Consider the following 15,139-nt stretch of genomic DNA (forward strand, 5'->3'; position numbering starts at 1 on the left):
TATTAAATATTGAGTAGATACAAAATAACATTTATAAACATGTGTATGGTAAGAATAATTCTGATCCAATGAACAACTGTAGCCCCACCACACAGTTTAAAAAATAAGACACTGTCCACTATCCTTCAAGAATTCTACATTTAATTTTTAAATGGCTAAATTAATGTGTGGACATACTTAGTCTAAAAACTTTTTATAATTAGAATTCTATTGAACAAAAATAGAATGGAATAAATAAATAAATAAAACAGATAAGGAGTATTGACAAGAATGTAGAGAAACTGGAACACTCATAAACTAGTCGTGAGAATGAATATGATTCAGCAGCTATGGAAAATAGCCTGCAGTTCCTCAAAAAGTTAAACATATGACCCACCAATTCTCTCCTAGGTATGTATCCAACAGAAGTGAAAACATATGCTCACACAAAAACTTGTACATGAAAATTTATAGCAGCATTATTTATAGTAACAAAGAGGTGGAGACAACCCAAAGGCCCATGAAGTGATGACTGGATAACCACTTGCGGCAGAGTCACACAATGGAATGTTATCGGCATAGTCACACAATGGAATGTTATTCTGCCACAGAAAGAAATAAGGTGCAGATATATGCTACAACATGGTTCAACCTTGAAATGATTGTATCCAGTGAAAGAAGCTAGTGACAAAAAAAAAAAAAAACACCTCATATGATTCCATGTATATGAAATGTCCAGAAAGGCAATTCCATAGACACACAGAGTAGATAAGTGGTTATTTAGTGCTGGGGGGAGTGTGGTGGTTCGGGGTGGTAGCTGACAGGGGGACAAGGTTTCTTTTGGAGGTAATGAAAGTGTTTCTAAAAATAACGGTGATTGGTGTCCATTTTCGTGAATATACTAACAATCACTGAATGATGAACCTAAAGGGGTGTATTTTGTAGTATATGAATTAAATCGCAATAAAAATGTTACCAAAAAATGACAGGGAGGGAGAGCGAGAGGGAGGGAGGAAGGGAAACCCTATTAAACCTAGGTTTAACTTCTATTTCTATCCCAGTCTGGCTGTAGAACTTTAGGAATGTTACCTAACTTCTCTAAGCCTTAACTTCCCCATAAATAAATGGGCATGGTAAGAGTTCCTACGTCACAGGACTGTTGTAAGAATTTCAGGCTTAGAGTTTGGTAATGAAAAAGTGTTGAGTTTATTATATTCTTAAGATTCCCAAGTCAGCGCCCCTTCCTCATGCCCCCGTCTCTGGTTCTATTTTCAGTGTGAAAGAGTAAGTCGCCTGCTCGTTCTCTTGAGCGTCTTCTTTCAGAGAACCGTGGGAGAGTGGAACTATTGAAAACATGTCAGAAAGCTCAGGTATCCTTATTCAACTCGCATCTTATTATCTAAGGGAAACGTCCTTTGCTTAGTTTGACCCTCTAGGCTTCCCATCCTTTTCGCCTCAGCGCGCATGCGCGGAAGCCCGGTGCTCCTTCGTTCGTGCTTCTGCCGCTTTGACAATGGCGGCTTGCGGAGTGGGGCTGTTGACCCGTTTGTCCCTGCGCGTTCAGAGAAGCCAAGTCCAGCGCCCTCTTCGCAGGCTTCTCAGTTGCCCAGGAACGGTGGCCGCAGACCTCAGGAGAGAAGAGCAGTCCTCGGGGAGCGCGGAGACAGGTGTGGTGCCGGGGCTGTAGCCGCGATCCGCCTCGGGCCAGGGCAGGAGGAAGAGTCTGGAGTCGCGGGCGGGCGCTTGACCTGTGGAAGCGGCCGGGGAGCCTTTGACCATCGGAGAGGTGTCCCGACCTCGTCTGACCGCGCTCGGGGAATCTAGAGCCGCCGCCGTGGCTCGTGGTCGTAGCGGGGTTTGTGACATTTCTGCCTTCGGGGACTCCGTGTCCAGCAATGAAGTCGTTCAAGGCTCGTTTGCAGGCCAGGAACACAATTTGCCACTGTTTGACAGTTTGGCGAAACATTGTTGCCAGTAATGGTAGCGATTCCACAGTTCCTTTTTCGGTAGCTTCCTAGCTCACAAATGTAACATTTTGATGCTCCCAAGTTGCTGATGGAGGCCGAGCGAAGCCTTGATGAATGAGTAACTGGGATCCCTGGTCCTCCAGTGGAGGCTCTGCCTCTGAAGTTACTGCCTTTTGCTTTATTCTTCTGACCATTTTGAACAAAATCAGCCTGATAGCAGATCTGCAGGGGCTGGAACAGGCAGGAGTTTTAAGTTTATGTGTTGGTGTGTTCAGAAGTCCAGCCACCCCTCTTGAAACCTAAGAGATGCGTATACGCTGTTTACAATTCTTAAAGCAATCTGGCAGGAGATGTGTCATTGTTTCCATTTTAGAGATTTAGACAGAGGCCCAAGGTGCTGAGTGGTTTGCAGCTGAGTTAATTTATACCTCGAGTCCCGCTGTTAAACACCATTTCTTGGAGCTGGAATTTTAAGATATGAAATTATTTCTGGGAACAACTCTAAAACATGCTAAACCAGGAAAGTGTTTTTCCCTAAAATAAATGATAGGGTTGCTGTCCTCATCAGACTGTTTGAGAGACTCATTGACAGTGAGTGGGAAATATTGCTTCATATGACAGTTCATTGAAATGCTGATTGGATTGTGTGTAGTAGAAACTGCTTCTGTTAGAATTTCTTTTAAGTGACCGAAAATTTGAGTAAGACTTCTGCCAAAGAAGCTATTATAATTTAACATGACTATAGTGGCTTAATTTTAGAGTATTTTCATGTGCTCTTTGAGATACAGAACTATGTGAACTCAGTTTGGAAGGAATTATTATTAGTCCATTTTATAGATATAGAAACAAGTTAGTCCAGGTGGCCAGTAAGTGGTTCAAGCTTATTCAGCTATTCAGTAGCAAAGGTAAGAATAAACCCTTCTGATTCCAATGCTTCATTTAGTAGAACCTTTTTGTTTTCCTTAGGAAATGTGTTTCATTTTGTATCATTAGGGTAATATAACTGGCTAAATATTTAGAGATTCTGGTGAGGCATAACAAGTAACAAAATCCTCATTTGAATTGCTTTTCTATTTTTAAAGAGAAGTAGATGATTATTCTATATAATTTTATAATTAGAAGAAAATTGAGAAATACGCAGTTGAGTTATTCACTCAGTGCGAGAACTCATTGCCAAAGCTTTGCTAGTAACATTTTCTTATAACAAGGAACACCCTGTTTCATAAATCAGTCAGTTCATTTTTGATGAGGCTCAGATGGCTAGAAAATATCTATAATGAGCTAAAGCTACTAATTTCCCATTTCCCTGTTGGTCTTAGTTTTGACATAGCTTTCATGTGAGAAATGGAAAGAACCCTGATTTAAGAACAAGAATTTGTATTGTTCAGGACTCTGGGTGCAGATGACAGAAACTAACTCAAATTAAAGGGAGGATCCACCAACCATGTAACCAAACTCCAGAAGGAGACATGACTGCTTTAAGGTCACCTGGATGAATGTGATGAGAGTGAGTTATTTCCTCGGCTGTTCTTGTGGCGGCCTCCTTATCTCAGGTTCTTCTTCTGCAGCTTGTTAATGGTGAGGTGGGGAGGAATGGCCACTAGTAGTAGCTTGCGACTTTGTCCAGTGGGAGAATAATCTTTTGCCTGAATTTGAAAGATCTAAGAAAGAGTTTTTGATCATCACCCCACCCCACCCCACCACCCTCACCTACTGGACCAAGAGGAGCTGTTTCAAATCATTTGAGAGTCCTGGCCCGCCTAGTGGGGTGTGGGCACATGTATGGGAAGATAGCTATTGACAGCCACCCCCTACAACCTCACAGACAGGGTTGTGCCTGGCACAGACAGGGGACATGTGTCAGGCAACCAAGGAGCAGCTGAGCTCTTTAGGAGGCTACCCAGCTTGTTAGATGTTTGATTTGTTTTTTCATCATTAATGATACTTACCCTGTCTATCTCAAAAGGTTATTATGAGATTCAGAAGAGAGTGTTTTTGTGAAAACTGGAAAGTGCTGCGCTGTTGGGTTCGCGCTGGTTTGTTCCAGGTTGTAAATCCCCTCTTTCTTTGCAGTGCTTCCCTACCAGAGTTTTAGACCTTTTATTACTTCTTTCCAGATTCTCTCTGGTTAATCAGCATCCTTCAGATCCCTAATGTCTGGAGCAGAGCGTGTACTCTACGTGTGGCCTGACCAGTGAATAGTGAAAAAGTGACAGTACCCCTTGAACTTGGATTTTATATCTATCTTCTCCCATTCTCACCCCAGAAGTTAATACATTCCCTTGGCTTATACTGAACTTTCATCAGATCACAGTTTTGTTCTTTTATATATCTACTGCTAGCTGATCCCTTCCCTCCTCCCACCTCACCCCCAACCCCCGTTATGTGCCTGTGTGTTTATGTTGTTTTTGATTCTAAATGAAGGACAATATTCTCTGTGTTTTTGCTTATCAGATTGTTATCACGACCACTGAAAATTTGAATCTGTCTTAAAATATTAGCACTTACTACTTTTTCCTTCCCACTTTGTGTTCTCTGTACATTTGACAAGCCTTTTTACAAGGAAATGAACTTACATTACCTGAACTTTCTGACCCTTGTTTTCATGACTTTGTTCTGTCTACATCATTCGTACCTTCTGTTGTTCAAGGCCACAGCTATTAGTCCTGTAGACTCTGCCTTCCCCCCTCACCTCCTGTCCTTTCAAGCATGTTTCTCCATCATTCAACAAACTTCTCGATCTCTTCTCAAATTCAGTGTCTGTTCCTCCTCAGTAGTCCAACTGCAGGCAAATACTTGCATAAAAGTACAAAAACATTGTATACTGATGACACTGCAGTGTTGCTTGTGATGGTGATAAAGGTAAACCATCTAAATATTTATCATAGAGGATTAATTAAATTACCATAAATATCCAAGAATACTTATGCAGTTATTTTTTAAATGAGGTAAATATATATCTACTGATATGAAAAGATAGGACAGTGTATTAAATATTTAAAAGCATATTACAGAGCAGAATGTACAGTACATTTTCAGTAATTTCAGTTGTGTGAAAAATGTTTATCTCTGGAGAGGTACAGATGCATATGTTTATATATGCCTTGAAAATGTCTGGAAAAGTATCACATTTAATACTTGGGTATTAGAACTGGAGGAGGATTTATACATTTACTCTATGAAATTTTGCAGTTTGATTTTACTTTTACAATTAGCAGTGGAACATCAGTGTAGACTCAGTAAATATCAGCAGCAAGAAGATCGAGGTGGTAATTACAACTGGAAAAGTGGATAGAAAAACTTGGACCATTAAAAAAAAGAAGGAAATAGGGACCAGGTGGAAAGGCTGTCAGTAGACTGAGGTCATCCTTGTCCCAAGGATGGAAGACAGGTTCTCTTCTGTGTTGTTAAAGTAAATACAACACTGTGACTGACATTCTTCCAGAGATGTTGAAGTGAGGTTTTGCAGAGTGGAGGCGATTCTGCCAAGAAGAGTCAGAAGTCTCCACAGACCTGAGCACAGTTTGCAGGATGAATGGGAGTTTGTGAGACAGAAAATGAGAAGGTGGGCATTGCAGCCAGAGAGAAGAGGCTGTGAAAGTTCATAGTGTGTGTGATGGTGTCGTGTGAAGAGCACTGTAGGTGCGCAGTGTGGAGGAGGAGGAGGTGGTGAAAGTTAACGTGGGTGAGAAGGGGCCAAGGTGCTGGGCGCTTCATACTCAGGCCACGGGGCTTAGACCAGACTGGGAACACAGCAAGAAGTCAAAGAATAAGGCTTTCTTAAAAAGATTATTTTATAAAGGGGACTTTGGTACCTTTGTTTCATTGCACTTAGACTTGTATTTCTTTTAGACTTTGAAATGTTACAGCTTATATAGACTTCTTACATGTGTATTTATAAAAGTGGTTTTACTTTTCTGGTTTTGCTTTGAAAATTTTATGGAACACTCCCTTTTTAGCGCTATTCATTGAATATAGTCAATCAAAACAGTGGACGGCTTAATGGTAATCACAACGGAATGGTAATAGAAAGATTGAGAGGAGCACAACTTCACTTTGATAAAGGAGGAGAAGAAATAAGATGAAGTTAGGATAAAGTTGACTGTAGTCAAGTGTACAGTCTTTATATACCTTATCAAGAGATGCTTTAAATTTTACGTGTGTTGGTAATGTCTTTGTCTCATTCATAGGCTCTGAAGACAGGACTCCAAAAAAGAGATTCTCTGAGGTGCAAAACGAGAGACGAGAGCAGGCCCAGCGGACTGTGTTGATCCACTGCCCAAACAAAATCAATGAGAAGAAGTTTCTCAAGTTCTTATCCCAGCATGGACCTATTAACACCCACTTCTTCTATGAAAGTTTTGTAAGTATTTGAGAAACAGTCTGACTTAATAGTCATATATATATATATATATTATATATATATATAATATATATATATATATTTAGTTATTTCTTGCTCTCTTGCCTTTGCAACATGGTAAAGTTATATTTTCTGTTGATATCCTACAGCTTTTTTTAATCTAAATTTCTTTAATGAGGTTTTTTTTTTAATGTGAGAAGTCCTTATAGGAGTATTACAGAATTATAAGCAGAATTATTACTGAATGATAATTTGACTACTTTAAATCATTCCATTATCTTAGGCATTGGAGCCAGTGGGAGGTCTTTTTTTCTGTGTCAGCATTATTTTCAGCTTCACTTAACTCATACCATTTTATAGTGTTCCTTTTATTGATCTGCTTATAATGGTTTAAAACCATTGCTTGTGTGCATACCATTGTAGATTTTAATAATGAACGTTTTTCATGTTGTGATAATTGCTTTGAAATATGAACTAAAACACTATTAATTTAAAAATATGAATAGTATTTAGGAATGTATTCTATTCTTGTTTTTGATCTAGGGTCTTTACGCTGTTGTAGAATTTTGTCAGAAGGAAAGTGTAACTTCATTGCAGAATATAACCCGGACTCCAAGCCTGGGCCCTGAGGCTGCAATTCCATTCAAGTCACGTTATTTCAATTTAAAATTGAGAAATTCAGTAAACCAGACATCTGAACTGTCAAGTATTCAATGTAGTAACCAGTCTTCTCCTTCAAGCAAGAAGCTTTATCAGTTACTTTGTTGTGCAGAAAGTGTAAGTTTTTAGGTATACTTTCCCAACTTGATATATGTGTATTTGACTTGTTTTGTACATTTTAAGTTTTTATTAAATATTATTAAATATTCAAATTACGGAGCATACTGACCAAGTGAAAAGTAAAAGATGCACCATTTGTGATCATAAGAAGTAATCACATTCTTCCAAAGTTTGGGGCCTTTGGATTATTCTAGTTTTCTCTCTCTTGTCAGACATATAATTGTATATGACATTCTTTTTGTAAACTAAAAGATCTTATTTCTGGTTTTATCTCTTTTTTTCTGCTCTAATAATGTTTGTAGTTGTTGGTCAGTTGCTCAGTTGTATCTGACTCTTTGCAACCCCATGGTAGCACGCCAGGTTTCCCTGTCCTTTACCATCTCCCAGAGTTTGCTCAAACTCACGTCCATTGAGTTGGTGATACCACCATCTCATCCTCTGTCACCCCCTTCTCCTCTTGCCTTCAGTCTTTCCCAGCATCGGGGTCTTTTCCAATGAGTTGGCTCTTCGCATCAGGTGCGCTTCAGCTTCAGCCTCAGTCCTTCCAATGAATATTCAGGACTGATTTCCTTTAGGATTGACTGGTTGGATCTTCTTGTTGTCCAAGGGGCTCTCAAGAGTCTTCTCTAACACAACAGTTCGAAAGCATCAATTCTTTGGTGCTCAGCCTTCTTTATGGTCCAGCTCTCATATCTGTACATGACTATCAGAAAAACCGTAGGTGTAACTATACAGACCTTTGTTGGCCAAATAATGTCTCTGCTTTTTAATATGCTGTCTAGGTTAGTCATAGCCTTTTTTCCAAGAAGAAAATGTCTTTTAATTTCATGGCTGCAGTCACCATCTGCAGTGATTTTGGAGCCCAAGAAAATAAAGTCTGTCACTGTTTCCATTGTTCCCCCTTTTATTTGCCATGAAGCTATGGGACCAGATGCCATGATGTTTATATTAGTTTTGGTTTTTCTTACAGACTAGTCAAAGATTTAGCTAGTTCTTTTCAAGATTCTCTTTATGGTTTTATCAAAATATACTATTTGGGGGTATTTTTCTAATTTTTAAAACTTCTAACCTTTTATATTTCTTCTCCTTTGTGGGCCTTTAAGGCTGTGGTTTTATTTTAAATATGAATATTTAAGTTCCAGCATGTACCTTCATGGTATGATCATTTAACACTAGTCTCCTAGGGAACATACAGGACTGTTGTTCTAAGGAACTGGGGGATCGTGGGCCTTCATTCCTGAAACTGCTGCTTTCTAGTGTTTCTTGCCTTTAACATTGGCTCTCCTCTCCCCTGCAACTTCCTTTAAATGTCCAGCTTTGTGGTTATTTCTGCCTCGTCTACTAGAGCACTTTACTGTTTTCATTTTCCTGAAACAATACTTTATACTCAGTGCCTAAGAACAGTCATAGTTTTAATTCTAGCCATCTTATTTTGCTGGTATCCTTCCTCATTCCTCATTCCTCAGTACTTTTTAAAGGGCATTTGTAATAAGGCTCAATGTAAAAAGATTGTGTATTTTTAAAGTCGGTCTCCTAAGCCATCAAATATCTGAAATAAAATGACCATTATGCAACATGACCTGAACATTTTCTGTATTTTGTTCTTTTGTTTTGGCCAGCTAGGTAGATGATCAGCTGAACATTCTCTTGAGGGAATTCCAGCTCACAGAGGAAAACACCAGGCTCCGATATCTCACCTGCTCTCTCATTGAAGATGTAGCAGCTGCGTACTTTCCGGACTGTGCAGTCAGACCCTTTGGCTCCTCAGTGAATAGTTTTGGGAAACTAGGATGTGATTTGGACATGTTCTTGGATCTAGATGAAATTGGAAAATTTACTGCTCAAAAGGTAACTGCATTTCTTTAAATCACAAAGTTAAAATTATTAGAAGAAATAAAGGAAATCTTTGGACTTAATAAAATTATAACTTGATTTCTAAGCTTAAGAGGCAGTGTGGTTACAGAGTAAAGTCTATTTGATACTGCTTCTTTGGAACTGTAAAATCTTCTTTGCATTGGTCTAATACGTGGTCATTTTTTGTGAATATCTTAAACATGTAATGAAATGTTTGTTCCTTTTGGGGGTTGAGAAATTTTGGGGGTAGACCAAGGTTACTTACTGTGTTTTTTAGATTATGTGTATATTAACTAACCATTTTATCTACATAACCTACTTTTTACATCTCATGTTATTTGCTTCCATTCGTTTCTCAGAATTCTGATTTTTATTGTATTCAAAGAAGTATATGATCATTATACCTTTTTATCAGGTTGTTCATTTATCATTGTTATGTCCATCATCTCTGTAAATGCCTTTTCTTTGAATTCTTTTTTGTTTAAGATGGCCGCTTGTTATCTGTCTCAGAAACCTTCTTCTGTATCACTATTTTCAGCTTTCACATTTTTTTGTTCAGTTGCTAAGTCATGTCTGACTCTTCGAGACCCCATGGACTGCAGTGTGCCAGGCTTCCCTGTCCTTCACTCTCTCCTGGAACTTGCTCACACTCAAGTCCATTGAGTCAGTGATGCCATCCAGCCGTCCATCCTCTGTTGCCCCCTCTCCTCCTGCTCTCAATCTTTCCCAGCATCAGGGTCTTTTCCAGTGAGAAGCTATGGTTTTTCCAATAGTCATGTATGGATGTGAGAGTTGAACTGTAAAGAAAGCTGAGTGCCAAAGAATTGATGCTTTTGAACTGTGGTGTTGGAGAAGACTCTTGAGAGTCCCTTGGACTGCAAGGAGATCCAACCAGTCCATCCTAAAGGAAATTAGTCCTGAATATTCATTGGAAGGAATGATGCTGAAGCTGAAGCTCCAATACTTCAGCCACCTGATGCAAAGAACTGACTCATCTGAAAAGACCCTGATGCTGGGAAAGATTGAATGAGGGAGGAGAAGGGGACGACAGGATGAGATGATTGGATGGCATCACTGACTCGATGAACGTGAGTTTGAGTAGGCTCCGGGAGCTGGTGGTGGACAGGAAAACCTGGTGTGCTGCAGTCCATGGAGTCGCAAAGAGTCAGACACAACTGAGCGACTGAACTGAACTGAACTGAAGCTCTTCGCATCAGATGGCCAAAGTATTGGAGCTTCAACTTCAGGGTCAGTCCTTCTAATGAATTTCCAGAGTTGATTTCCTTTAGGATTGACTGATTTGATGATCTTGGTGTCCAAGGGACTCTCAAGAGTCTTTTCCAACACCACAGTTCAGAAGCATCAGTTCTTTGGTGCTGTCTTCTTTATGGTCCAACTCTCACATCCATATATGACTACTGGAAAACCATAGCTTTGACTAGATGGACCTTTGACGGCAAAGTGGTGTCTCTGCTTTTAATATGCTGACTAGGTTTGTCATAGCTTTCCTTCTAAGGAGCAAGCATGTTTTAATTTCATGGCTGCAGTCATAGTCGGAGAAGGCGATGGCACCCCACTCCAGTACTCTTGCCTAGAAAATCTCAATGGACGGAGGAGCCTAGTAGGCTGCAGTCCATGGGGTCGCTAAGATTCGGACACGGCTGAGCAACTTCCCTTTCACTTTTCACTTTCATGTATTGGAGGAGGAAATGGCAACCCACTCCAGTGTTCTTGCCTGGAAAATCCCAGGGACGGGGGAGCCTGGTGGGCTGCCATCTATGGGGTCGCACAGAGTTGGACATGACAGAAGTGACTTAGCAGCAGCAGCAGTCATAGTCTGCAGTGATTTTGGAGCTCGAGAAAAGAAAATCCATCACTGTTTCCACTTTTCCCCCATCTATTTGCCATCAAGTGATGGGACAGGATGCCATGATCTTGGTTTTTGAAATGTTGAGTTTTAAGTCAGCTTTTTCAGTCTTTTATCCTCATTAAGAGGCTCTTTCTGAGATTGTTGATATTCTCTCAGCAACATATGTTGTTATATTTTGGGTATAAATAGCAAATCACTGAATTTTATGCTTTTACTCCAATCTTTGAGTCTTTTTATTTATTATTACTGGTAAAATTTGATTTTATTTCTACTGTTTAATTTTTTATTTCCTATTTTCTATGCTTTTCCTTCCTTTCTTCCTCCTGTTGAATTGTTTCTTTATTCTGCCTTTTCATCCCTTACTTTCTTTCCATTTACAGTTTAGAGATTTTATATCCCACTTATGGTTTATTAACATGCATGTCTGACAGAGTAAAGTTAATCAGTGTGTCTGGTATCATCCCAAACAATATAAGAGGGGCTTTAACTTAATTGCAACTTTGATTTGGAAAAACTTCTGCATTTTTGTACACTCTTAGGTTTCTATGACTTTTCTTTCTTATGTATTTCAAATTAATAATCTTCTCTGTGTGACTGTCTAGTTGAAACTTCAAACTTAACATTTTGAAAACAAAAGTTTATATTCATCTCCTTGTTAATGTTCTTAAGTTTTTATGAAAGTTCTTATTTATGTGTCACATGTTAATTAGTGGCATTTTAGCTTTCCTGATATTTGCTATCACCTAAGCAAAGAAATCTAAGCTAATCTTTTAGGCCTGCCTCTTCATTTATATCCTCAAAGCTGCAGTCACAGGGTCCCTTATAAATTCTCAGTTAAATGATTATAACAACATCTTGCTTTCCACGTATTCCTCGCCTCATGCCTTGGTATTCTAGCCCTCAGGTTCTGCTGAAGTTACCTTAAAACACAGATTGGATCATCCACAAACTTAGAACTGTTCTTTTTAACATAGAATTGAAATGATCTGTTTCGTAATTCATTTTAGTGATAATTTGTCATTCTGTATCTTCACACACCAGGTTTTCAGTCACATCACTTAATTACCTAACAGCAGCAAGGCACTTTTATGATGTGGATAACAACTAAACAATTGTTATGTCTCTTCAGTGAGGAGTGCTGTTTCCTTCCATTCCTGACTGCCATTCCTAAGCAGCTTGCAAGGCCTAGTTCTGATTCCATCTTCTTAAAACCGTACTTGATTTTTTTTTCTCTACTCCAGTCAAAATTAATCACTCCTTTTTTGCAGCATCTTGCTCATCTTTCTGTCTCCAGATTCCTCCTGGGCTACCTTTAGTTAGTGGTTGATCTGTGTCTCTCACTGTATCATAAGCATGGGCAGAACAAAGACCACGTCTGTTCATTTGCTCATCCCACACAGTGCCTGTCTGCTCGGTGTATAATTACAGAGTCAAAACTGGCCAAGGAATATAAAACACATCACAGTGAAACGGATCAGTCTTACTAAGACTAACATGCTTTTATTTCTTGAAGTTGTATTAAATTCCTGGCGGGGACGCTTAAGTTACATTAGGCTATTTTTATACTAAATAATTAACATGGCTAACAATATGTTGTGATGGTGAAAACTTGGGCTCAGGAGCCACAGTGCAGATTAATCATTCTTCTACTTACAGCTGTAAGTGTGACAATGGGTGAGTTATTTACCTTCTCTATGCCTTGATTTTCCTAGCTGTAAAACTGGATTGGTACTATAGAACCAATTCATAGAATGTTTGAGAGGATTGGTAGACAGTAAGAAACAGTTTTTTTTCTGTTGGAAGTGGAGGAAGGAGTTGCAAACTTAGTTGGATGTTAGATTTCTGAACTGGAGAGCTATTTAGAAAAAAGTATTTTAAAAGACAGTGCTCCAGTCTCACTAAACAATTTGACATAATTTTGTATGTAGGTTTAACTTAAGCAGTGTTGTTATATATTTATATTCTGAAATATGTGCTTATTTAAGATAATAACTTTGCTAATAGAAACTTCTTAGAAATATAATGAAGAACAGGAGCATTTTTTAATTTTAATTTTTAAATAAATAAAAATAAATTAACAACAACAACAACAAAAAGCAGGACTACTTTTAAATTCATCCTCCATAAAGCAGCTTCCTTGATTGCTGTATGCCGTCATGAACCTCTCCTTCCTCTTGGTGCTCTGTGTGTCTCTGTACCCCACTTTGGTTTGTAATTCTCCAGACTTGTTTTATTCTTTAGCCTGAGTTAAGCACAGTTAGGAAAAGATTATAACTAAATCTGTATATATGTCGTAGCTTCAATCTACTGTATCCTTTTAAAAAATGGCTGCAGAATACTCTATCGAATGAATGTACCATGCTGCTGCTGCTGCTAAGTCGCTTCAATGTACCATAATTTATTTCATAACCAGTCCTTTTTCGTTAGTTAGGGAGCAGTATCTTTTTTCCTGCTTTATTGCCAACTGTAGTAGGTAATATTCTTCGGTTGTGCATAACAGAAACCAACCCAGAGCAGCTTAAACAAACAGAAGAAGTAGAGGAAGCATCCTAGAACTCAGGAATCAGGAGTGTGGGTGAGTCCTAGGAAAAGACTAGAACTCAAGTATAAATGATCAACAATCCACAAAGGGTCTGTTTCTCTCCAGGGTTTGCTTTGTTTAATATCTTCCTCCCCTTCACTCTCCTTTCCCCACCCCACTTCGATTTTCTTTACATTTTCATCCAGGTGGTGTAGCATGTGCCTGCCCCAAAGTTTCTGAGTTCTATTTCAGCCACCTGGTAGCCTCTGACCCTCAGCTGCAGTTCCTGGTGGAAACACTGGGCCGTGACGGGGAGCCTCCATGGTGCTTATGTCAGCAACCCTGTCTGGTCCACATGCATTGTCAGGGCCTTGATCCTTTCAGGAGAAATGAGTTCTTGAAGAGGGGCGGGTTGAGGGTAGAGGGCTTTAAGCTAGATAGAGCTTTTAAAAGGTATCTACCACACAAATAGTGCTGCAGTGAGTGAACAGCTTGTATATCTGCTCATTTGTATTAGCATTCCTTTGGGGTGGTTTCCTAGGATTTTAGTAACTAATCAAAATCTTACATATTCAAAGTTTTGCTATTTCAGTATTGAAGTTGTCCCAAAAGTATGTCTCAGTTTACACTCCTGTTGTCAGGATGGATGTGTTTCTCCTCACCCTCCAAAGCTGGTCCTGTCAGCCTTTTTGTTTTTGCCAGACTGATAATCAAAAAAACCTCATTGCTATTTTAATTTCCTCTTAGTTTCTGGAAAACAGGAACATCTTTTACTATGTTTCTTGCTCAGTTTTATTTCTTCTATTAATTTCCTATTCAAATGTTTTTGACCATTTGTAGAATTGGGCTCTGTGCAAACCCTTCATAAATTAGGGACATTATTCCTTTATGTGACATGTACTATTGTCTTCATTTGTCTTCTATCTAGTAATAAATATGCGTGGCCTTAAGATGGTTTTCATTTTTATTCATTCATATTCTTTTGTGTGTTCTGGAATTTTGTGTCATGCTTAGAGAATCCTTTACTCTATGATTGTATAAACATGCTCCCATTGTATTCTGGTATTTTATTGATTAAAACCTTTTTTATTGAACTCTTTGCTCCGTGGTGAATTTACTTTGGTTTTGGAATAGTCTAGTTTCTTTTTTTGATGGCCACTTGACTCATTCTTTCAATAGCATTTCTGCAGTAATTTGCAGAGTTCATTTTATTAACTATTAAATGCCTATAGTTACATCTAGTTATATTGTCTGTTTCCTTCTGTTGATCTGCTGTTCTCATGCATGTATTTCCTGTTATAACTACTGTGGGTTTGCAGATCTTATGAAAATGGAAAGGCTCACTTGGAAAGGGCATGTATATCTTCACAGAGTCTGTGGTTCTACGTGTAGTATTACATAAGTCAATTATAAAAAGCCAATGATCTTTCAAGTTAGTATTTTATACTCTAGAGAATCAAAGGACAACTGAAGATTTTTTTTTAATGTTTTTATTGAAGTATAAGTTGATTTACAATGTCATGTTCATTTCTGGTGTACAGCAAAGTGATTCCATTATACATATGTTGTGTCTATTCTTTTGCATATTCTTTTCCATTATGGTTATCACAGGATATTTAATATAGTTATCTGTGCTATACAGTAGGACCTTATTGTTCATTTTATATATAGCAGTTTGTATCTGCTAATTCTAAACTCCTAATTTATCCCTTCCCTATCCCCATACCCTTTGGTAACCATAAGTTTGTTTTCTATGTCTATGAGTCTGTTTTTGTTTTATAAATAAGTTTATTTGTATCATATTT

At 38.6% G+C, this 15,139-nt stretch overlaps 1 protein-coding gene across 2 annotated transcripts in view; it reads left to right on the forward strand.

Moving 5' to 3' along the window:
- Positions 1–1,469: 1,469 nt before the first annotated feature.
- LOC120869010 (mitochondrial poly(A) polymerase) overlaps positions 1,470–15,139 on the forward strand; it is a 28,010-nt gene continuing 14,340 nt past the window's right edge. Inside the window, exons 1-4 of one of the 2 annotated variants that reach the window (XM_040248034.1) lie at positions 1,470–1,646; positions 6,137–6,309; positions 6,853–7,086; positions 8,713–8,937. In XM_040248034.1, the coding sequence (XP_040103968.1) occupies positions 1,493–1,646; positions 6,137–6,309; positions 6,853–7,086; positions 8,713–8,937 (786 nt within the window). In that variant the 5' untranslated portion in view covers positions 1,470–1,492. Of the gene's footprint in view, positions 1,960–6,136; positions 6,310–6,852; positions 7,087–8,712; positions 8,938–15,139 lie in introns of both variants that reach the window. The other variant, XM_040248035.1, reaches the window with a different exon arrangement.

Source organism: Oryx dammah, unplaced genomic scaffold (assembly GCF_014754425.2).
Source record: "Oryx dammah isolate SB20612 unplaced genomic scaffold, SCBI_Odam_1.1 HiC_scaffold_10, whole genome shotgun sequence".
Classification (NCBI taxonomy): domain Eukaryota; kingdom Metazoa; phylum Chordata; class Mammalia; order Artiodactyla; family Bovidae; genus Oryx; species Oryx dammah.